At 39.4% G+C, this 24,819-nt stretch overlaps 1 protein-coding gene across 33 annotated transcripts in view; it reads right to left on the reverse strand.

Annotated features, from left to right (window-relative positions):
• The window catches only part of Wnk1 (WNK lysine deficient protein kinase 1), a 125,558-nt gene that overhangs the window by 2,825 nt on the left and 97,914 nt on the right, over positions 1–24,819 (reverse strand). For 16 of the 33 annotated variants that reach the window (XM_063285409.1, XM_063285407.1, XM_039106939.2 and 13 more), the window contains 15 exons: positions 24,612–24,728; positions 24,094–24,267; positions 23,834–23,891; positions 23,611–23,733; positions 21,587–23,028; positions 19,824–19,907; positions 17,584–17,667; positions 16,515–16,575; positions 13,082–13,146; positions 10,720–11,378; positions 9,701–9,903; positions 7,428–7,622; positions 5,876–5,968; positions 3,121–3,162; positions 289–476 (listed from right to left, as the gene is read on the reverse strand). In XM_063285409.1, coding sequence (XP_063141479.1) covers positions 289–476; positions 3,121–3,162; positions 5,876–5,968; positions 7,428–7,622; positions 9,701–9,903; positions 10,720–11,378; positions 13,082–13,146; positions 16,515–16,575; positions 17,584–17,667; positions 19,824–19,907; positions 21,587–23,028; positions 23,611–23,733; positions 23,834–23,891; positions 24,094–24,267; positions 24,612–24,728 — 3,588 coding nt within the window. The other 17 variants (NM_053794.2, NM_001002823.2, NM_001199095.1 and 14 more) reach the window with 9 other exon arrangements.

Consider the following 24,819-nt stretch of genomic DNA (forward strand, 5'->3'; position numbering starts at 1 on the left):
AGAACTGAGATGTTCTAATCTTAGCATTGTCAAAATATAACAAAGCCTCCCATAATATTCACTGGCTCTACCCTTAACAAGGAGGAGTAAACAGGTATTTATGTGCACATACAGGTAGTGCAGGATGCTGAAGGAAAAGGGTAACAAAGTGATTGTCTCCTTGTTTTCTCAGTGATGGAATCCACAGGCTAGTGAAGAGGGTGGTAGTTAAGAACAACACACCAGCCTTGGCAGTCCTGACACATCTGTGTGTTGGTAGTCTGGCAGGTTGGAAAAGGAGAGACTCACCTCATAATTCATGTGTCCTTTGCTGCCTCTCCTGCCTGAAAGATTCATGGCATCTCGGGCCCAGTTGTCTACCAACTTGTGCAGGTCATCTGTGAATGTGCCCTTCCTACTGGAAGTCATGGCAGGAGGCTGAGCCTGGGCAGCCTGGCTACTCACTGTTCCTCCAACGGTGTTTGTGCTGCTGGTCCCTAGAATTGTAAGTAACATAATACTTGCATTAATGTGGGGGTCTGGAATATAACTCTAGGGAAAGGGGAAAATGTCACAGGATAATGAATGGCAAGCCACAGAATGGGGAGAATATTTGGGAAGCCATGCAGGAGAGGAAGATTTTGAAGTTTTACTTATCCATTTGCTTTGCATAACAGGTAATGAAAATGGTTTCTCTTCCACAGCTTGTAGATAAGGCTCAACAACTTGGAATGATGGCAGGCATGAAGAGGAAGAAGCCTTTCTTTCAAAGCATTTTCTAACACTGGGACTCTTTGCCAGTACTCTATTCCCAGCAACACACTGATGAGGGAGTGATGCGGTCCACAGGGCTAGCTGCTATGGACTTTGTAGAGAGCAGGGCCAAAGAAGTACTGTGCACTGGGCAAGTTATAGTACAAAGGCAGAGATCAGTGCTTCTGTGGAAAAGATGGGGTTCTCAGACTACATGTGTACTGTGGCATTCTTTAGATCCTCTTAAACAGAAACAGACAATGAGATGCAACATGCTTTGTTCAAAAGTTTCCACCTGGAACCATAAACATAAATTTGTAAATATGAATTTGGAAGGAGTCAAGGCTTCAACTCCTCTCTGTGTCCCAGGAATAAAGAACCGAGATTTGGTGGCAGCAGATGTGCCTGAAATTTTCAGCTCCACGAAGTTATGGTTTCTTGAGGACTTGGGTTTTAATTGGTCAAGGATTCTCATCCCTTCTCCCCACTCTTCCCAACAGAAGAAGCACTCCTAGGTAGAAGCAACAGGAAAATGCAGCTGAGGCAGGGGTGCAGAGGGGAGAGGAGGAGGCATAGAGGTTATGATGAAGGATTTCTATTTCTATGGTTTGATGAAAAAGAAAAGGAGGAGTCTGTGTCCTGCCTGATTTTGGTTCAGCTGGAGGGCACACTGAAGGTTATTCGAAGAGGCAAGTTTTAGGGAAGAGGGAAAGAAGAGTCATGGTCTTATTTTTGGTTTTTATCCCCCACTTTATTAGTAGACTTCACATTTACTACACAGTTACTAAAGCTGTGAGCCAGTAGGTCCTACCGTATGCAGGAGCTCTGGGTTAACTAAGTGCATGCATTTTCCTGCTTTCAAATGCCAAAGCAGCACACCAGAGCACAGCAGCACACCTGAAGCAACCCTGCCTACAAACACCCACTGCCATCCTCTGTTGATACCAAAGGGTATATCTACTACTTTACCACGTAGGGAATAGGACTCTAGCTAAAAGCATTTCTGTGCTAAAGGAAAGCTAACTTGGGTGAAGCTGCAGAGCGAGGATGCTCACATGCTTTTTTTGTGTGGCAATTCATGGCTAAAACTGCAGGGGATCACAATACAGTGTGAAGGTAGAGTAATTCACCTATAGTACAGGAAACCAAGTGGGAAAGTATAAAAGCACAGAAAACGGCTTTCTTTGAATGCAAGTGTGGGATAAGGTGCAGTGGGAAGGAAGCAAAGGCCATGAGGATGGGCAGTTACAACAGTGAGGAAACCCAGAAAGCAGGCATGTGGCATGCATGTGGACCAGCATCCTGCTGGATGACAGGCCAGATGATCAGAACAATAAAAATATCCACAAGTGAGCAGAGCTGTCGATGCCAGATGAGAAGCCAAGTCAAGGTGAGCACTGCTTGTCCAGAGAGCTCATGCCAGAAGTCACACTTCTCTAGTCTGATGCTAGTTGCTCTTGATGTTGTGAGGGCCCTTTAAAACCAAACGCCATTCATTTTAGTCTACATTCCTCAATATTGTATTCTGAAAACGAGGTTTACCCTACACACGAGAGTCACCCTACAGTTAATCTTTTTTTTTTTTTGGTTCTTTTTTTCGGAGCTGGGGACTGAACCCAGCAGTTAATCTTTTTATTGTAGTTTCTGACTATAAAGTAGGATTAACAGGCTTTCTGCCGAGTATGGTAACTTTAAAATGTTTTCAGTCACTCTGAAAGCTTTATAAACTAGGATAGATTTTATTCCTTTAAATTCATGCTTCCCTATCCCTACAATGTCAGATTCAGACATGTCCCTCAGCCACTATAAGTCATATTTACTGCCAAAGAATCCCACCCATAGAATTTTCGTGTTAACTCTGTATACTCTTATAACTTGTTGGGTACTAAATTCTTAGCATTTGCATTTTATTTTAATGAGAAACCCCTAGGCTAAAAAGCCAAGCTCTAATAACCAAGCAGCATTCCTCTCCCTACTAGCTGAGCATCACCTTCTACTGAGATGAATGATAACGAGAACATGGTTCTCTGTACACCTAGATCATCGAGTTTCCAGTGTGACCAACTGTGGGGGGAGCATGCTCCCTGTCTCTGAGATTCTTCTGCCTGGATCCTAGGTTCCCCCCTTCTCCCTACTCAACATCAGTGGACACAGTAGATCCACGACTAACTTAGCTGGGATCACAGAACAGCACTGACTATGAAGTGGTTTCTCAATCTGGAAGTAGTAGTAATTAAATATGGCAATTAAGCATGTTAAGGAATATATCAGAAAAGGGTGCAGGAATGGGTGGAAATTAGGAAACAGGGAGTTAATGAGGCTTCAGAGTTCAAATAACGCATGGCTTTGCAATCAGGACCAAAAGTGACAGAAAGAAAAGATAATTACTACAGAGCTGGTTGCAAGGACAGACTTTTTTCACCATCTTCCCTGAAGCACAAAGAGAGAGCAGTGTGTTAAAGAAATATCAGTGTAAAATCTTTACAGACACTCCAAACAGCACATAGAAGCCCAGCAAGAGAAAGCAGGAGGAGACATAGCTGGGTGGGACCTGGTAGCCCTAGAAGTAAACACAAGTGGATGAATAAATCTAAGTGGCTTGTGAACAGTGACATAGTTATCAGATGGACTGGCTGTAAAGCCGGGGTGACAGATACTGGGCTTTTACACCTAATCTTTCTAAAATATAATTTGGCATTAAGGCTCTAGAAGAGGAAGGAACAGGGTTCACTGCTTGAATTTCAAATATCCAAGCAGTACTTCCATTGACCTTGTCCTACTTCCTGTTTCTCCTGCTGGGTTGTTATAAAGCATTTAAATCAGTAACATTGTTATAGCTTTAAGTTAACTTAAACTGGTTGTTATATTTCCACATCCTAGGTACAACACACCCATGTACACGTACATACACACACACACACACACACACACACACACACACACACCACCCCTATACCATACAAACATACTCTCGCTTCCCCCCATATACCCCATAACTTCCAGAAACAATTTAAAAGTATGTGAAAAACAAGCAACCTTTAAATAAATATAGATAGAGCATTAAGCCAAGCCGTGCTTCCAAACTATTTTGAGAACATAGGATAATGTCTCCAAAACTAGTAAGGGTCCCCCGACTCTTTCAAGCACCTGCTCTCTATTCTATGTCTTTTTAAAAATCTGCCTCCTAGGATTTGTCCAGCAGTTTTATCATGATGCACCTTTGCTAGGTATAAGGCCTTTCATTTTCAAGTAGATAATACTGCCTATACTTAAAGAGTATGCTGTGAGATACAAAATTAGTTCAAATGGTGCATATCAGATTTCACAGAAAGAAGCCCTGCTTTGCCTTTTTTTCCTCAGATGTATCAGGCTGTGTTTTACAGGCCTGGCATGTCACATTTTACTGCAAAATACCCACTCTATTACTTATACACTTACATCTCTCTAGCTGGACATATAAATTAAATGCTTATTCAAGTGTGCTAACAACATATGTAGTCAAAGCTACACTAATTAAAAAAAGGTATTGGTAAATGCATACACAAATTATGCATGCTTGGAAACCACCAAAATGGACACTGCCCTTCAACCACTTTTGTTGAAGAGCTCAGCCCTGGACCACTGACATGTGTGGGAATGTGGTAAAGGAAGGCTCTAGGTAGAAGCAATCCATAACTAACCCAGGAGAAAGAACAGGGGAACAAGGATGACAAATATGTCTGTGAGGGAAACAGAGGCTAAATCTAATACACAAAAGTACAAGAACAGAGCAGAGAGCAAATTCTTCCCACCATGAAGAGGCCAAAGGCTCCCTGAGCCATACTTAGAAACACTGATGGCTTTAGCACATGCATTTAAAAGCACTAATAACCACACCAGAAGTTTGAGGCCTCAACGGATTGTTATTCAAACTCTAAACAAGGTTTTTTCTTACTTGAGTTTTTTCTTTTTAATTTTTTTCTTTCAATACACACTTATTGGCCACTTACTAAGTACCAGAGAGGTTCTTGCTAATCACAGGGAACTCTGACATTTTTCTAAGGACCAGACGTTTTTATGGAGAATATCCATATTTAAATTGCACAATAGCCTTGGGGAGTAGGCACTGACTTCACTCCTTATCTGGAGAAGACGAGACAGGGCAATCTGCTCCTGTGCACATGTCACCTTGTTCTTCATGATTATTTTTTATTTCACTGTTATGGGTGTTTAGCCTGCATGTATGTCTGTGTACCATGCATGTGCGTGTTCTAAGGCCAGAGGAGGATGTTGGATTCCCTGGAACTGGCATTGTAGACAGTTGTGAGCTGCCATGTGGTTGTTGGGAACTGAACCTGAGTCCACTGGAAGAACAGCCAGTGCTCTTGACTGTTGAACAATCGTTGGAGTCACACGGGCACCCTTTTCTTTTGGTGTGTGCCCTTCTGTGTATAGGTACATGTGGTGATTGGAGGACAACTTCAGGTGTGGGTCCTTCATGAGGCCATCCAGTTTTTTTCTGAGGAAGGGTCTCTCATTGGCCCAAGGCTTGCTAACATGGCTAAATTGATTTGTTCTTGAGACATGGGGTCCTTTTTCCAACTTTGCTACTACTAGGATTACAAGTACAAGCCAACGTGCCAAACTTTTAACTTAGGTTCTAGGGAATCAAACTCAGGCCCTCAATCTACATAGCAAATACTTTACTGAGGAATTTCTCTAGCTTTCTTCACCTCGTTTTTACACAGAAAGTGGGAAAGTTCTATTGATATTAAAGTGACAAATTACACGTGCAGGTATTTAGCTTTGGTCTTCAAAAGTATAAATGCTTTGTCATGATAACTACACTAAATGTTCTTTCCAACTACTTAGTGTCATGGAGTTGGTAATAGTAAGGGATTTCTAGCATTTTTTCAACCTGCACATATTCAGGCTAAATTGAAAAGGTGAACCTGGGAGTTATTTTGAAACCTCAAAAAATTTACTGTTGTTTCTGTATCTTTTACTATAATTAACATGGGGACCCAAACTTCTGAGGGTAACAATCAGCCAAGCCACTGAGTAGATGAAATATAAAAGAGACAAATGAAAATGGACTGCGTGACAAATCAGATCCAAAGCAGCAGAAAAACAAGGACAAGGAAGGAGTAAAGGTGTTACACACAAAGAGCCAAGCAGGGCGTACTCAGAAATCGCGTCCTCCTGCCACCAGGTTTGAATGTCACCTGCTCAGATGCACAGTTAAACTTCGCACAGCCTGTGAGAAGGGAAAAGGAAAGAACAGAGAGGAGAAGAGACAACACAACTACAAGATGTTAGAGCTTGAGGCTGGAGTGGTGACACACTGGATGGCATGTAGAAGAGCAAGATCCGTGGGAAGTCCATCTGCTGTATGAGACAGAGACACCAGGCTTCACTCCATTGGCAGAAATGAAGCCCTTTTTTTTCCGGTTGGAACAATGCTAGCAACTTTGTGTTGTTTCATATTAAGCAAATATATTAACTGGGTGAAGAGAAAATTAATGTCTAGATTTTATGTAATTGTGCAAAAGGCACTTAACTTTTCTGTAGTCTGTACCTCCATTCCTTTCTACACAAACACCCAATTGTTTTGAATTTTTTTCAAAAATTTTCTTTTCTTTTTTTTTCTTTTCTTTTTTCTTTTTTTGGTGTGTGTAAATCAGGTTTCACTGCTACAGCCCAGACTGGCCTCAGCTCGTGAGTACTAGAACTAAAAAATCATGTGCTACAACACCTGGCTTTCCTTTCAATTTTTTAAAGACGTTTTATGTGTTTGGCCTGATTGTAAGCCTGTGCACCATACACATGGGTGCTGTGAATTGAACCCAGATCCTCTGCAAAAGCAGCTCCTGCTCTTAACCACTGATATACTCAGTCTCTCCCTTCCAACTCTCACTTAATTTTAGTTACTAAAGGATCTGTGCAGAAATGTTTTGAATAAGACTAAACAAAATACTATTTTGGAAAGTAGAATATGGATCAAGAACTTGATCTTAGGATATTCCTCTCTTGGAGTCACTTCAACTCTATGGAATTTTCTTGTTTTCCTTACTAAATCCATGTTTAAAAAAAAAAAAAGTAGATGTTAAGACTAGTCATTTCAGTATGCTGCTATCATGCTTAGAAGTTTAAATGTGCACCTAGAAGTGCACATTGGCTTAAAAAAAAAAAAAGACATTAGTTTTTAAAAACTGCTAGCAACTTCTTAGAGTTTTGTCCACAAGTCTTGGCTTAGTGTGAAATGTTAAGGTCTAAATCTTTAACAAATTATATACATAGGCTGTAAATGCAATGATCCCTCTTTAAAAAGAAGCAATTTCAGAGCTGGGTTTGATGGCTTACATCTAATTCCAGCACACGGGAGGCTGAAGCAAGAGAACTTGTAGGAGTTCAAGGTTAGCCTGGGTTCCACACTGAGTTACAGATCAGTAGAATCTAGTCTACACAATGAGGTGTTGTCTAAACAACAACAAACGAGAAGAAGCTATCTTACCAGACGGCTGGAAGCAAGGAGGCCAGTGATTCTAATCCCTAGTCAACTTTCCTGCTAAGCTCTATAGCTAGTCATTGCTTAACAACTCAGGCTCTTTCTACTCAGCTGATGGCAGTAAGGTATCCATCTTGCTTTTGTAGCAAGTAAGGCAATATTTCTATTTTAATGCTTCTGGAAGATGGTGGTCACTTTGAATTCTTACCTTGACCTGGAGCAGAAAGGCTTGGTACTGAAATGGCACCATCACTGGTAAAGGCTGAATAGAGGTTGTCACTGGAGGGAGATGGCTTAAGAGGCTGTAACAGCTGGTTGTGTCCAGTCTCTGGGGTATTGCCTGGGGGATGGAGGGTCTGTTGGGGGTTTAAGACTGAAGTTCCACTCTGACCAGACAGGTTACCTGTTCAAAGATAAAAGTACGAAAAACCATGTAGAAGGGGCTGAAGATCTGTCTCAATTCGCTACGCATTCGTGAAGCACTGGATTTCATCTCCAGCACCACAGAAACCAGGGTATGTATGGTGGTCAGCATGTCTGTAATCCCAGCACTCGAGAAGTGGAAGAATGATCAGGCATTCAAGGTAATCCTTAACTGCACAGTGAGTCTGAAGTTAGTTTGGGATTCATGAGACCATATCTTCAATAAATAACTAAATAAATAATAAAACAAACAAAAGAAAAAACATATAAACCTTTCCTAATACACTTATTGTTTCTGTTTCAAATTTGTCTTGAGAGGTAAATGAAACAAAACAAACCTAAAAAATGACAAATGCACAAAAACTTTATTGATATGAAGGTGAGAAAAAATAAGTTTATAAACATAGGATCATTATGAATTGCTCAAGAATGATAGCTTAGGTAACATGTAGAGCTCACTAGCCTGAGCAGAATGTACAGTAAATTAGAATATAGACACAAAGATTCCTTTCTATTTCCATAATCACTGTTTTCTGCCATATTAGAAAGATGGTGACCATACAAATAGGATGTTAGTCTCTGCTTAGATTTCCTTATAAACATGCACGATATAATACATATAAAAATGGCTGGAGAGATGGCTCAGTAAGATTAAGATTAAGATTAAGAGCACTGGTAGCTCTTGCGAAGGAGCCAGCTTAGATTCCAAGAACCCACACGGCAGCTTACAACTGTCTTTAATGTCAGTTCCGGCGATCCAACACCCTCTTCTGAACTCCTAAGACAACTTATAAATGTAGAACAAAGCTTAAGAAATAGGACACAAAGAAAGCGTTGAATGATGATGTAGGTAACCACTGACTAGTATTTAAAACTCCTTTTGGATAAAGAAAATGAATAAAAATAACACTTAGTAGGGAGTTATGAGTTATGTCAACTGCCCATAATTCTTGGTTTACAAGTTACTAGTTAAATAGAAATGCACTAAAAATTACATCAAAACCAGAGTTTGAGTCTGAATTAGCCACTCTCCTCTATAGACACATCTCTCTAAGTTGCACACATTGGTCAAGTACTCAAGAAAAGGCCTGAATCACTCTGAGTTTCTAGACAATAGAGAGCAGGTAAGAAATTTGCAAATACCTGCTTTCCATACTTCAACTAGACTTGGAGAACAAGTGTGAAACATATAGCCCTTTCTTTTAGCCCTCTTCTTTAGCTCTGAAGCCAATTAGTTGTCATATACTACACAATTTTAACGAGGACAAAACTTTCTATCCCATTAAAATAGGCATAGTGTATTATGAAAAGTTATGATTTTATATCTTTGATTAGAGTCACCATCAAGTTCCTTATCCTAAGACAGATACATGAGATGCAAAGCTTCATCTAGGGTTAATACTACTTAAGTACACCAAGTCTCTAACAGCTACATTAAGTTTATGCAATTATGGCCAATTCACAGACATTTAAAAAAGAAAAAATCTTGAGGCTGGAGAGATGGCTCCCTGGTTAGGAGCACTGGCGGCTCTTCTAGAGGACTTGGGTTCAACTCCCAGAACCCACGGGGCCACTCACAACTATCTGTGACTCCAGTTTCAGGGGCTATGACACCCTCACACAAAAACATGCAGGCAAAACACCAATGTACATGGTATAAAAATAGATTAAAAAAGAAAGAATGAATGAAAGAAAGAAAGAAAGGAAGAAAGAAAGGAATCTTTAGTTTATTAAACAGAAAATAAGTTTTTCTTCTAAATGCCCAAAGGCCTGATCAAATATTGAGTTGTATAAATTGACAGAGCTAAATGTCTATCCTGAAGAATAATCATAAACAAAAACTGTTAGTAAGATAGACAGTAACACCCATTACATTTTTTAAAAAAGCCTATTTCTATAGTGTCAGAGGTTCAAAATACACAAGAGGTAGAAAAGTCAAAGAAGCAAGAAAGCCAAACACCTTTGAAATGTAATAGAAGTTAGCCAATGTGTAGTAGTAACATACATTGTGGGATACAGACAAAAAAATGACTGACTTGACAGCTTCCAGCTTTTTACCTGAAAGCTGAGGGCTTTTGTTGCCCAATGAGCTGCTGCGACTGGACTTGCTGCCTTTGCTTTTAGTAGGCCTCCTTCTTCTCCCTGACAGAGGAGCAGCTGGGGGAATAATGACAGCAGGGGGAACCTTGCCCAGTTTGGTATACAAAGATTCAATTTCATGCTTCTGGCGACTCTGCAGGTCCTGAATCTCTTTAAGATGTCTAGAAAAGATAACCAAACATAGATAAAAATATAACCATCATTGTTGAAGAGTTAAAGCGTGTTCTTAAATCTGCATTCAAGTGTTTACATAGCTATGAATCCCTTTGCGAAATGTGCTGTGAGACTCTACTTTGACAATTCATTTTTGCTGGTCTCTATTACACAAGACACATTCCAGCAATCTCCTAGTCTAGATGATAGCATGTTACAGAAAAAAAAAAAGGACTTGAGGCCATACAAAGGGTAGGTAAGAATGCTACTGTGATCCAAGTGATAATCAGCAAAACTGATCACAATTATATACTGTAGTGCTATTATTAGATTCATAGTATAGACTAAGAAACAACCAAGAGTTGTTAGTTATTAACAGAGCTGGAGAGATGGTTCAGCAATTAAGAAAATTTCCTCTTCTTGCAGAGGACCTGAGTTCAGTTGGCAGTACCCACATCACAGCCAACAACCATCCGTAACTTAGGTCCAGAGAATGATACTGTCTTTTGTTCTCCATGGGCACCATGCATGCACATGATGCATATCGTGCAGGCAAAATATTTATACACATAAACAACTTTCTTTAAAGGTGTCATAAGCAAAAGTAATTTAATAATACAGAAGTGTTGAAGAGATCCCAAAAGTAGAAATGCCATGGGTGCTGATGAGTACAGAACAACCCATGAATAATCTATCAGGTAATTTTAGCTTTTGTGTATCACTTTCTGTTCAAAAGGGACGTGAAATTAGCATCTGTATTGAAAAGCTATTAGACCAGGTGAGACATAGTATCTAACATTATTTTACATGAAAAAATTACTTACTTTTCCCGTAGTCGTCGCAGTTCTAACCTTAAGTCTTCATCTTCAATGTCGGACTCATTGTCACTACTCATGTAAGAGGAGTTGAATGAATTACTAAGGCTTTGACTTAGAGTCTGGATGGGAAGGCTCTTTGAACACAGGTGAGGGGGAGAGTGAGGACTACCTGATCCATCCTCTCCACCCCTACTTAGAAAGGCAGCCTCCAAGTCTGAAGATGGCCCATTCAGATGGGAAGGTTCTGCCAGCTCAGGCTTCTCCTTCTTTGGTATCGCAGCAGGAATAACAGTTTGTTCTGAATCTCTGAAAGGAGAGGTCACTGGTCCCTCTTTTTTGAGCTCTGTGACCTTGTCCTCAGTTCTTGAAACAGAGAAACGACCCACTTTGTTGGCTGTAGTTGTCACCTGAAAACGTCCAACCTTGGTAGGCTGTCCTGTTTCTGACTTTGCTTCTGGGGTCGGTGTTCTATGGGTACTGTCTGGCACATCTAAGGAGATGCCAGAAACAGTAATTCCATTAGGCTCTGGCTTTACCAGGGTACTCTCTGGACTACTACTTGAAAGAACTGATGACTCTGATGTACTAGATTCAAAATGAACCGACTTTGTATCTTCTGACCTATTTTTACGCTCTTTCTGGGCATCATCCATTGTAACTGAAACCTGGTGGAAAAAGAGAATGAAGTATAATTAAAAAATGATGTCCCTGGCTGGAGTGGTGGTGCACGTCTTTAATCCTAGCACTTCAGAGGTAGAGGCAGGTGGATCTCCATAAGTTTAAGTCAACATGTTCTATATAGCAAGTTCCAAGCCAATCAAGGCTACATAGGAAACCTTTTCTCAAAAACAGACAAACAAACAAACTCCAAAAAGCACAAAGCCAAACGAGAGAGCAAGATAGACAGAGAGAGAGAGAGACTGAGAGAGAGAGAGACAGAGAGAGAGAGAAAGAAGAGTTCTTCCATTTTTAGCGTGGACAGTTAAAAAAGAAAAATCTGCTGGTGATGTAGCTCAGTTGGCCAAATGCTTGCTTAGTATGAATGAGGCCCCTGGGAGAAATCTCCAGGACTAAATAAACCAGAAACAATGGTGCATGCTTGTAATCTCAGCGCATTGGAGACGGTGTCAGGAGGATCAAAAAGAAGTTCAAAGCCACCCTCACATACACAGCCTGGGCTGGAGAGGTTAGCTTAGAGAGGAGAAGGGCCAGGAGGGGCAGGGTAGGGAGGGGTGAAGGTGAAAGAAGGATTAGTGAACTTGTGGCACCTCTTCTCTTAGTGTCTCTGATCACTGTGAAGTAAAGTGGATACCTATTACAGAGAACATTTGCATACAGTACTGAGATGCATATTCTCAGTGGCTGCTGACTAAATGATTCATTTTTACCTCTTATTGGACCTGACACAAATTCATATCTCAGTCAAATTATAAATAACAGGTTATAGTCTTGAATGTTTCTTCTGAATAGATTAAATACAACAAACCTCAAATGCTAGAATCAATAGTAAGGCCATCCAAGCCATGACTTGTTCATCATATAAACTCAGTCCATTCCAAACTCTTAGAACCTCTGTTTGAATTATAATTAAAAAAAAAAAAAATCACCTACAATCTTCTTCAACTCCAAGGACTATCCCAAAAAATAATGAAAGTGTTTTAGAAAATAATTCTCTATGTATTAAGGGCCAAAAACCCTCCCTGGTTGGACCAAGGTGGGAAATAAAATGTAGTATCACTTGATGCTGATTTTATTTGAGGGCTGAATCCTAAGAAAAATATTCTAAACATGGAAGATATTTTTAGATGTTTGCTATTACTTTCGTTTGTGTATTGGAAAATTACAACAACAAGGAACAAAAGAATGTATAGGTAAGCCAAATGGCTATTGGGGAAAAGAATCTAGAAAAGATCATTTAGAGAAGCCAGTTGTTAAGGGGGGTAGGTGGAAGAAAATATGTTTGCATTTTCTATAATTAGTAGTAATGATTTATGAGGTAAAGAATAGAGCTATAAAATGGTATATAAAATACACCATTAGATTGATAACTATGTCCTAAATATGTATATAATATATATTTCTCCTTTTTGTGAAGACTGAATTGAGGGATGTGAATATGCTACTTTAGTGTCCTAGCACTGAGTATATCCTAGCCTTCTTTTTACTTTTTGAGAAAAGCTCTTACTAAATTAAAAGTCTGGACTTGAACTTACTCTGTAGTCCCAAGAACACTCTGAACTGATGGCCCTCCTGCTCAGGGTTCTCGACCAATTTTCTAGAATCATAGTCCATGCCACTCAGTTTGGCTAAGAGTTTTTTTTACTATAGACCCTGTCCCCAAAAGAGGCAAAGAAAATGATTGCCTTACCTGAAATCTCCCCATCTTAACAACACCAGCTCCTGAGCTACTTGCTGTGACATGAACTTCTGTGCCTTGAGAAACAGAAACAAGAAATAGGAAGACAAAAGCAAATTAACATCTCTTTTTAGTCTTTGCAATTTCACCAGTAATGTGACATTAAAGATTCCTTTCCTACCCTTACGCAGTCTGCTAATAAACTTGTTCTGTGTCAGACTCCCAAGTACGTATGAAATTACAAGTGTGCAATCAGTTAAACATTTGTTTTTAAATTTTTCATTATTGCTATGGTTTGTTTGTTTCTTTCTTTAAGACTTATTTATTATATATAAGTATACTGTACCTGTCTTCAGACACACCTGAAGAGAGCATCAGATCTCATTACAGATGGTTGTGAGCCACCATGTGGTTGCTGGGATTTGAACTCAGGACCTCTGGAAGAGTTCAGAGCAGTCATTGCTCTTAACCACTGAGCCATCTCACCAGTCCATTGCTATGTTTTCTTTATGATGTGTGTATGTGGGTATGTGCTTGCATGTAAAACAGCACATGGGAGAGGTCAACTTTCAGGACTTAGTCCTCTACACAGGGTAGACTCTGGCAATAAAAGCAGGTTGTCGGGCTTGTGTGGCATTTACCCTTGAGCCACATCTCTAGGCAACATCATTTTTTGCCTTTAAGCACACACACAAAGAAAATTACATTTATTTATTTCGTATGTGTACATGTGTGCACACTTGTATTCTATAGAATGTGTGTGGAGGAAAGGATGTCGACTTGTGGCAGTTGGTTTTCTTCTTCCACCTTCTAAGTCTTTTTTTTTTTTTTTTTTGGTTCTTTTTTTTGGAGCTGGGGACCGAACCCAGGGCCTTGCGCTTCCTAGGTAAGCGCTCTACCACTGAGCTAAATCCCCAGCCCCCACCTTCTAAGTCTTAAGATCAAACTCAGGCTGACAGGCTTAGCAGGAGGAGCTTCTGCTTGCCTGACCATCGCACTGGCCTTTCTTCAGATTTTTTAAGTTCTCTGAGAAATAGTCTCTTACAGATCTATACACTACAATTTTGACAGATGTTACTAAACTGATTGGCAGAGGCTTTTTCCATGTGGCTGAGAAAGCAAACTGCTTTTAACTTTTTAACTTTGTTTTGTATTTTTGTTATTATGTATTTTCATAGTTATGTCTTTTAATCCCAGCACCTGGGAGACAGTAGCCAGATTTGAGTTCAAGGCCAGCTTGGTCTATAGACCAAGTTACAAGATAGCCAGGGATACACAGAGAAACCCTGTCTTAATAACAACACCCCCCCCCCCACGAAAAAAAGGATGTCCCTTTTTTTAAAAAGATTTATTATATATGAGTACACTGCCGCTGTCTTCAGACACACCAGAAGAGGGCATCAGATCCCATTACAGACAGTTGTGAGCCACCATGTGGTTGCTGGGAATTGAACTCAGAACCTCTGGAAGAGCAGTCAGTGCTCTCTCTCTTTTTTTTCTTTTAAATATTTTATTCATTTATTATATCTGAGTACACTGTAGCTGTCTTCAGACACAGCAGAAGAGGGCGTCAGATCTCATTACAGATGGTTGTGAGCCACCATGTGGTTGCTGGGATTTGAACTCAGGACCTCAGGAAGAGCATTCGGTGCTCTTAACCACTGAGCCATCTCTCCAGCCCAGTCCCTATTGTTTTTTAACTTAGTCTGAAAAGTTACTACTACTGCCTACTCTGGCTTGTACACCAAACTTATTAGTAACCTGTTTTACTGTATTAGTAAAAACTGTGATTAGTGGGACAAATTTTGCTTTTGACCATTTTTAGAAATACATTTATTTTGCACACAGCCATGCTCACCCACATACTATTATCCACTGTAAGAGACTTGTGTGACTTGAAAAACCCTTTTAATAATCTTAGTATCTGGCCTTTACAGAAAAGTTTCAGTCGAGCATATAGTAGCCCATATCAATAATTCTAACACTCAGAACATAGGAGCACAAGAGTAAGAGTTCAAGGTAATCCTTAGCTACACAGTAAGTTGTAAGCTACCCTAGGCTACATGGGAGCCTTTCTCAAAAAACAAAAGCAACCAACCAAACAAAAAACGGTCCTGGGCTCTGCTCTAGATAGTTGGGGGAGAAGATAAGTATGCTTAATTAGTTTGGGTTTTATTATTTTTAGTGTGCCTTCATGACATAGAAATATAGGTTTATGGTATTTTCACACATATACTTTTATGACTTTTATACTGATATTTTATGTTGCATCTGTGATTTATTTAGAATTTTACCTTGGTCTAACTGCTGTTCATCTTGGCATTATACAGATCACTATATAGTGGTCCGAACCATATACCAAAATTTCCTATCTTGCCACGTGCTATGGTAGTACACACTTTTAATCCCAGCAGAGGAAGCAGGAGGATCTCTGTTAGCTTTGAGGCCAGCCTCATCTACATAGTGAGTTCTAGAATAGTTGAGGCTATGTAGAGACTCAGTTTCAAACCATCAAACTCACTCTACTGGTTTAAAAAGCCATCTTTTCAGATTTTACATGCTTCCCTATCCTGCTTTGTTTTTCTGAGACAAGGTCTGACAGTATCTAACACTGGCTTGCAACTCATGGCAATCCTCCTGCCTTAGCTTTCTGGGTTCTGAAATTAGACCTAGTGTTTGTATTTTCTTTTATTTGGCACACCTTGTCACCCCTTAAACCCCAAGTGATGTAGACTGAACCCAAGGATTTGTGCCTGTAGATTTTACTCCCAGCCCTGGGGTGAATACCAGTTTTTATTTTATATATATATATTTTTTCAATGCATCTAAAACACATTGGAAATCTAAACTTTGTTCATTTCTAGACTTTCTATACTGTTGTACTCATTTCTCTGTTTTGTTTTTAATGAGAGCAAATCAGAAGATAATTGCTTTGAAAATAAAAATTATAATGTCTAAACTAATATATTAGTACCTTAAGTTTTTATCAATAAAGAAATGTTATGTCCAGGCTTTTCCAGGTAAACTACATTTCTGTATATATGTTTCTATGTAAAAATTACAAATCTTAATAGTTACCTGTCAATTGACTACTCCTAGCCTTTTCCCTGCTGACACAGTTATTATCTTGCCTCTGCTGTGGCACATCACCACACCTGGGCTTGTAAATTGTTTTTTATAATAACAAAGGATCTCATTCTATAAACCACACAATGCTTATTACATGTACCTCTTTACCCCAATATAATCATTCAAGATTCATTAGTCCATTATTTCCTACCTTAGAAATTAGCAAAGTTCTTCAGTCATGAAAACATATAAATATTCTCATATATAAGTCAAAAGTACAACAATATTGTCAAAACGTGTCTTTTAAATAGTAAACTGTATTATCATTTACAGGTAGAAGTGGGTTCAATAAAACAAAAGGAAGAAGGCATCTCACCATCCTTCTGAGGTTGACTTCCTGCTTCTGTAACTGCCGTTGAAGACATCGTAGACAAAGGCTGCAAAACACATACACATAGATACCAGACAATCTTCAGTTTTAATCACTCTGACAACTTTTGTTTTGTTACCTTTCCTCTATGTAAAATAGCAGAAAGATAGTATATACAAGGAAATACTTTAATGTAGTGGGGTTTTTTTCCCTCTTCTTTTTTTTTACAACCTAAAGGTTGGATATAGAAAGGCAGTTTTTAGAAAAAACATTGAAACTTAACTCTTTACTATTGTCTTAGTTTTCAGCACAAAAAAATTTAAAATTACATTTATTTATGTATATGTGTACAGGTGCCAGGAGAGACCAGAAAAATGCATTAGATTCCCTGAAGGTTGAATTACAAGGAGCTGTGAGCTGCTAGAGAACTCAACTCTGGTCTTCTCCAAGAGCAACAAATGTACTTAATTGCCAAGCCATCTTTCCAGTGTCTATCACAAGATATTTAAACAGTATAGCTTAAATATTTATTGGGGAAAAAATTTTTTTTGAAGCAGGGTTTCTCTGTGTAGTCCTGGCTGTTCTGGAACTTACCCTATAGACCAGGCTAGCCTTGAATTCAGGGATCCACCTGCCTCTGTCTCCTGAGTGCTAGGATTTAAAGGCTTGAGCCATCACTGCCTCACTGAAAAATAGGCTTTTTTGTTTATCAAGACAGGGTTTCTCTATGTAGCCTTCGCTGTCCTGAAACTTGCACTGTAGACCAGGTTGGCCTTGAACTCAGAGATAGGCGTGCACCACCACTAGAAGGTAGTTTTAGTAAAAATATTGTCACAGGGGTTTAACCTCTTCTAAAACACAAAATTCATAAGCTCGAGCTATAATCTAATTCCCTGAGAGGGCATCTCTGATATCTTTTTCCATAGATACATTAGGGGTCAGTGTTACTCTTTCATTAATCCGTGCCGTTTTGTTAACAAGGACTCTGACTAGGAATTAAGATAATCATCTAGATTATAGTTTGTGCTAGGAAACACTTTGAAGACTGGTTTTTATCACAGCTTTAAAAACTTACACCAACTGCGGGTGTCACTGGAATAGTCTCTGGACTAAGTGTTCTTCTCAACTGAGCATCAAGATCTTCTAGGGGTTGCTGGGTCTAAGCAAAAACAGTTACAGCACTGTAAGTTGTTTAGCACCTTCAGAGTCACTATATATAGCTAATTTATAGAACATACATTATTTTATGCTTTAGACCACAACATTTGTTGTAATACTGAATATGAAACCAGTGCATATCAAGTTGCTAGTCTATCAATCTTTGGGACAATTCAAGAACATTTATGCTTTTGTAGTTTCAGAACCATTTTATCTTGTGTTTAATATTAGTGACGTTACTGTTTTCTGTATGAAAATACATTCTGGAAAGTATATCAGAATCTATTGCTAGATTATATAACCACTTGTCTTTCTACACACACACACACACACACACACACACACACTTTTTTGCTGTGTAGCCAGGTTAGACTTCCTGGTCTCCTGAGTTCTTTTATTGCTATTCTGGCTCTTTCTCAGCTTTCATACATCTTTCTGAGAACTGCTCTCTGAATAAGAGATAGCATTAACACATCCTGTTGCTATCAAGGGATCGTTTTCTTTTCTTCAGCTGTTCAGATGTAGTTCTTCTGTCATTAACAGCATCAAGGAGCTGCTTTGTACCACTAGTGTCCATCTCAAGTTCCTTTATTACTCTCTAATCCTGCTTCTAATCTTGTTTTTCTTTTCTGTATGCAAGCTTTTATCTGTTAACGTCACACATTTCTCATTACACTTTTAACTTCCCTAGATTTCTTATGTGACTTGCTATGCTTCCTAGGTTAGTTGCAAACTTCTGGGTTCAAGTGATACTCCCCAAACATGGTGCCAGGCCTCTAAATACCTATTTCTAACAAGAACCAGGCTAAAAACTACATTCCTAATTATAAGCTTTTCCTTTTCTCCTAAACTTTTATGGCTTGACTGGTAGTGTCTATTTCTGTTGGAGTTAAGACTCTTATGGTACATTCCTTATCCTATCATGTCTATTGAAAATTAAGATCAAATAAGTAGGATAAATACATACTGGGCTTCTTATGTAAGCAAATTTGTCATGTTTTTCTTAAACATAATTTAAAAATGAATTACAAATATTTCAAATTTATTTGCTGTTTCATATAAGAAGCTTTTTCAGGTTTACAATGAATTCAGAACTGCTTTCAATCAAGAATGCAATTAAATGCATTGGTAACAGTGGTGGGAAAAGTAAATAGTAACTTAAATATTATACTTATGACCATACTGTACTTTAACTATTTCACTAATGAAAGAAATGATAAACACAAAAGGGAAAGCTTGTGAGCCCCAAAGGAAAGCTGTACCAGTTACCCACGTGGTTTCCACCCTTCTCTCCCTGGAAATGGTCTTGCTATGTAGGCCATCTGTCCTTGTACCTAAAACTCTTTTTCTTGACCCACCCAAGTGGTGGGATTATAGATCTTTTTTTTTTCTTTCTTTTTTTCAGAGCTGGGGACCGAACCCAGGGCCTTGTGCTTTCTAGGCAAGCGCTCTACCACTGAGCTAAATCCCCAACCCCTATAGATCTTTTTGTACAAGGCCTGGTTTATGGTTCCATTCTTTAAACAAAGTGAACAGAGTTTTAAGGAAAAGTGAGGAAGAACTCTGGTTGTGTGCTGTGGTTTGCAGAGATTTCAAACTCTGACTGCTGACTTATGACGGATTTCTTTTCTTTTCTGACTCAGGAACTCAAGAGTTAAATATATACCTTTTATTTCTACAATGGCTTAGAAGCTCAACTTACTCTTTTTTTGCTTTCAAAGTTTCATCTTATTTCTGTGTGCCTGTGGTGCTGTGGTGGGCGGCACTTATATACACTGTGTATGCAGAAGCTTGCAGTTGTTATCAAGTGTCTTCTTTGATTGCTTTCCATCTTATATATTGAGACAGGTGCCTCGTTTGAATCCTAAACTCATCACCTGACTAGCATAGCCAGATACAGTTTATTATTTACTTATTTATTGAGGGAGGGTTTATGTAGCTCTGAATGGCCTGAAACTAACAGATCCACTTGAATGCTGGGATTAAAGGCATGTGCCGCCATGCCAGGCCTGCCAAATATAGTTTAAAAAACTGCTATTACTAATTTATAGCCAAAATGAGTTGGAAGTCAAGATAAATAACACAATGGAGAATTTACACAAACTTGGTGAAGAAAAAAGCAGGGGCGCAAAAAATAGTTTGTTAAGTTAGTGGCACCTGAATTAGAGACGGTCCGGGAAAAGGTGGCAGCTGCTCACAGGGTACAGTACCAGCCGAAAGCTCAGTACCCACTGGCGGCACCTATGATGATGAAGGAGAATTCAAATCCATGAGCTACCACTGGTAAAAACCATATAATAAGAAAGAAAATGAAATAAAATGTGAAAGCAGACGAATGAAACTAAAGTGTGTCTTTTATGGCACACTAAGTCACACTCTTCAGTCTGTCTTAAAGGACAAAATATCCAAAGATATTATTATGAGAGTTACAATGAAACAAATGATAAAATACAGTGAAAGGGAAAATAAAAAGAACAAATTTTCTAAGTAGATAAGAGGTACAGTTAGGGGCTGAAGAGATGGCTCAGCAGTTAAGAGCACTGGCTGCTCTTGCAGAGGACCCAAGTTTTGTTCCCAGAATCGGCATGGTGGCTCACAACCCCAGTTCTAGGGGATCTGATGCCCTCTTCTGACTTTGGTGGACACCAAGCACTGAGTGCCAAAAGAAGACCCATGGACAAATTTTTGAAGCTGCTCATATAAGAAAAATGAGACATTTTAAAGAAAACATGCAGACTTAGAAATAATCAAGGTTCAAGACTGATAATAAAGGCATAAAATTATATTACTGTAAAGTAATTTCTGTTGGAGCAGAGAGAAAGAAGATGAAGATATCAGAATGGGAGGAAATCTGCAACAGCACAATTAAATACATTCTGGTTATTGGATTTTTAGAATGATACCACTTCCTCTTCCATTATTATTACTTAACAACTTCCAACTTTCTTTAATATATATGAGCATGCTGTCGCTGTCTTCGGACACACCAGAAGAGGGCATCAGATCCCGTTACAGATGGTTGTGAGCCCCCATGTGGTTGCTGGGAATTGAACTCAGGACTTCTAGAAGTTAACTGCTGAGCCATCTCTCCTACCCAACTTCAACTTTTTATTAAATCCAAATTTATATCAACGGAATCTACAATAAGGAATATTCATTCTCAACTAAAAGATGATAAACTTTTCCCCTGCTGGTAGATACATTTTGTTCCCTTTTGGGATATAGAATTCTTTACCATCTACTAATCTAGTAGAAATAACCTTTCCTTCTTTTCAATAGAGATTTATTATAGTATTAAACTATTTATATCTATTTATGTCTTTGTGGGGAATGTGCATTCTGAATGCAGATGCCTGCAGAAGCGAGAAGAGGTCAGATCCTTGGTGCTGGAGTTTTAGGTGGTTATTAGACTCTCGCACATGGGTTCTGGGAACCAAATTTGGAGCCTATGAAAGAGCAGCATGTGCTTCTAAATGCTGAGTCATCTTTTCCAGCCCTTGCTTTTGTGTGTGCGTGCGTGTGTGCACAACAAAGCCTCATTCTATAGTCAAGGCTGGCCTGGAACTCACTATGCCCAGGCTCTCCTGGAACTTGTAATTATTCCTACCTTCTGTCATTAAGTGCTGGAATAATGGATATGAGGCAAAAGACCCAGGGAAAAACATGTATTTTATCTGATAATTCTACATTCTAAGAAAATTGTCCAACATAACCTAAAAATCTAGCTATATTTCAAACAAAGAGAACATTCTCGTGTTAACTGTACTTATATCCTAAAATGGCTGTCACTTTAAGACTGAGTGACGAGTTTATATGCCAGACACCTTCATGACTTGTAAGACTCAGGTGAAAATATGTAATTACTGAGGGAGGAAAGAAAAGTAATCATATTTATTTAGTCATTTTATGATGAATCTTACCACAGTCTTAGTTAAAGATGGCTTTGGGGGAGTTGTTCCAGGTTTTGCTCCTGTTGCGGTGCTGGCTGGGGCTGAGGCATGTGTGCCTGGGGTAGAAACTTGACCAGGTGTGCCCACTGGCATAACTGGCATGCCAGCTGTTCCTAAGGGTAAATTGGTTGGTGGCAAGCAAGTGCTTGTAGTGGAAGTCATGAGTTTACTTGGTGCTACAGCAGTGGTAGGGATGCCCGGTGTGACAGTCTCTACTACTAAGGGTGTCTCCAGGGAGACAGAAGCATGCTGAGTTCCAGATGAGCTATGCTCACTAAAGAGCGATCTCAGCTTTTCCTCCAGAGTCTTTATATCATCGATCCCAGGAGCTTTGGACTGGGTATCAGCATCCATTTCGGGACAGTGTGTGTGAGGCTGGTTGGGAAGTAGAGCTGGTTGAGGCTGACTATGAATGAGTGTTTGCTGTACAGCAGGCACATTAGCAACAGGTTGTACCAAGGGTGGGATATTAGGTACTTGGGGTAATAAAGGTGTAGAAGTAGGTACTGCTGGTTGTGGGAGGACAGGTGTAGAAGCTATAGCTGATGAGATGACCAAAGGATGCACAATACCAGGCTGAGAAACAGAACTAGACACTGCTGTTCCAGAGGAGGAAGAAGAGGACGGTGCGCAAAAGGACAAACCCAATCCTGCTGTACTACTGTGAGATGCCTTGTCTAGTGAGTGTGCACTAACCACCACTGTTTCAGCTAGTGTAGGAGCAGATGTGCTGCTACCAAGTGGAAGGGATGGCTGTGAAGCCATGGCTGGGAATGGAGTGGTAGTAGAAACTGATGTCACTATGGCTACCCCAGCAGTATTACCTGCTACCTGTTGCAGTAATACAGTTGGAGGCTTAGCATTTGGGACAGCTACACTACTCACTGTGGTACCTGTAGTTGTGGAAAATGTTCCAGAAGGAAAACTGCCTGTACTAGAAGCAATGCTCCCAGATGTGGAAGCCTGAACTGGTTGGGATGTTGTAGACACTGTGACAACTGCAGGCGCTGTAGAACTTGAAACTGCACTGGAAAGTGTTGGTGTCTCAGACACAGACAATGTGGTGAGACCACCTGAAGCTACCACACCTGTGCTGGTGGTAACTCCCCCAATGCCTTTGTCAGTGGGCAGTGCACCCTCTGACTGCATCACTGATGTGGAAATGTCATTAAGAGGGCTGCTTGTTATAGGGACTGATACTGATGGTGTGGATGCTGCTACAGTTTGGACACCAGCAATGCTAGTCAAAAAGGGAGAAAATGTTGGTCCTGGGTGATTAAAATTTGGAGGTGCTGTATTGGGTCCTTCAGTCATCTGACCATGTTTCAGTTCAGAAAAAGCCTGCTGGAGACTAAGGGATGAAGCGGAGTGAGATAAGTTCATTCCAGGGCCCTGAGATGTAGAGGCCGCAACTAGAAAAGAAAAAATAAAGAAATTACGCTATTTAAAACATGTGGATTCAAAAAGAGTGTCTTTGAGGAAACATTATTGGATTATTAACAATGTTACACATCAGTATGTCTTATAACTATTCCCAAGGAAATGACACGCTGTAAAACAGTATAGTAGTTTGACATAGTAAGGCAGCTTATAATTTTGAAAACCATCAAACATAAGACTAGCCTGAAAACAAAATTTATCTCTAAGTATAGAAACACAATACTGTGTAGGTTCTATTTAGCACGCCTGGTCCTTTATGGCCTGCTGTCTTTCTTTTTCTTTGGAGAGAGGGTGTTACGTAGCCACCCAGGCTGACCTCAAACTCCCGATCATTTCCTCTTCCCTGTCTCCTGAGCATGAAATTACATGCACGTGTCATGTTCAACTCTAAATTTTATTTCAACACTATTTTAGTTCATTTCCCTCTTCCATGTTACTTTACTATTACTTTTAATTTTATACTTTTGATTTGATCATGAGTTATTGTTTGATCAAGATTCCGCCATACCAGAGATGCTATAAGATTTACCAAAGCGTGGCTAAATCATTCTTACCTGGATCTGGTATTTCACTGGTGAAAATTTTTGATTCTCGTAATCGACTTTCTGGAACTGGACTCACTATAAATCGTCTTCCAGCAGAATGAACAACTTGTGTTAAAGAACTGGTAGGAACACCTGAACAAAACAAATCATTGAAATTCATATATACTGTTATATATAAATAAAGCCTTGAGATTTCACTATTGGCACATACAACTTCAAAAGAAAAGCTTACCTATTTGTTGTGGCATGGAAGATACAGCAATTGGTTGCTTGAACTCTCCTTCTAATTTCTACAATAAGCAAAAGTAAAACTCTTCTCAAATGCAACCTCCATGATTATGCAAAGCAAACTGTCACATTTGATGCGCACATAAATGTTCATTCTCAGGCATAGAGGTACTAACTATTGCATCAGTGGATATTCTGCTTGATAGGTTAGGCAGTACAGAACTATTTTAAATACAGAACTAACTATAGCTATGGTGAACATACCTGAGAACCTGGAAAGCCATAGTCATCCTTTCCTTGTAGACTCTCCAATCCCTGGTCACCCTCAGGCTCCACACTGACATCCTCGCTTAACATTTCATCAGCCTTTTCAATAATTTCCCGCACTTGAGCCACAAAAGACTCTCTCTCTATGGCTAGAATAAAGTCATTGTTCACCTATAAGAAATTTGATATCAATCTCATTAGTACATTATTTAAGCTTTTAGTCATTCAATTACCAATTCATTTTTATGACTCCAATCTGTACATCAGCTGTACTGTGTATGTGGTATTTAAAATACTACTTTCCTTCATAAGACCCTGAACACATACACAGCTACATCTTAGACGAAAGCCATCTCTAAATCATAGAATCATGGGTTGGGTATGCTAGTTTTAAAGCAGAAAATAAAATTTATCATTAAAATGAAAGTGGATGGCAAAATACTGCATGGTTGTCTAGGACATGTACTTAAGACCATATACTATGGGAAAATGTGGAAATCCAAATGGAGGCATACCATAATTGTTGCTATCTCTTCAGGGTTGTCACCATCTAGGTCAAATTTAAATGTAACCATTTTCCGATTATGAGTCTCCAATTGACATTCTACTACTCGGTCTCCTTTATTTGAAACCTAAAATGAGAAAGGTAATTCATATTCTGATTTATTACTGAATTTGAGAAGTCATCTTGAAATTCCTTGAATCGTTGGGTGTGTATGTGGT

The sequence above is a fragment of the Rattus norvegicus genome, chromosome 4 (genome assembly GCF_036323735.1).
Source record: "Rattus norvegicus strain BN/NHsdMcwi chromosome 4, GRCr8, whole genome shotgun sequence".
Classification (NCBI taxonomy): domain Eukaryota; kingdom Metazoa; phylum Chordata; class Mammalia; order Rodentia; family Muridae; genus Rattus; species Rattus norvegicus.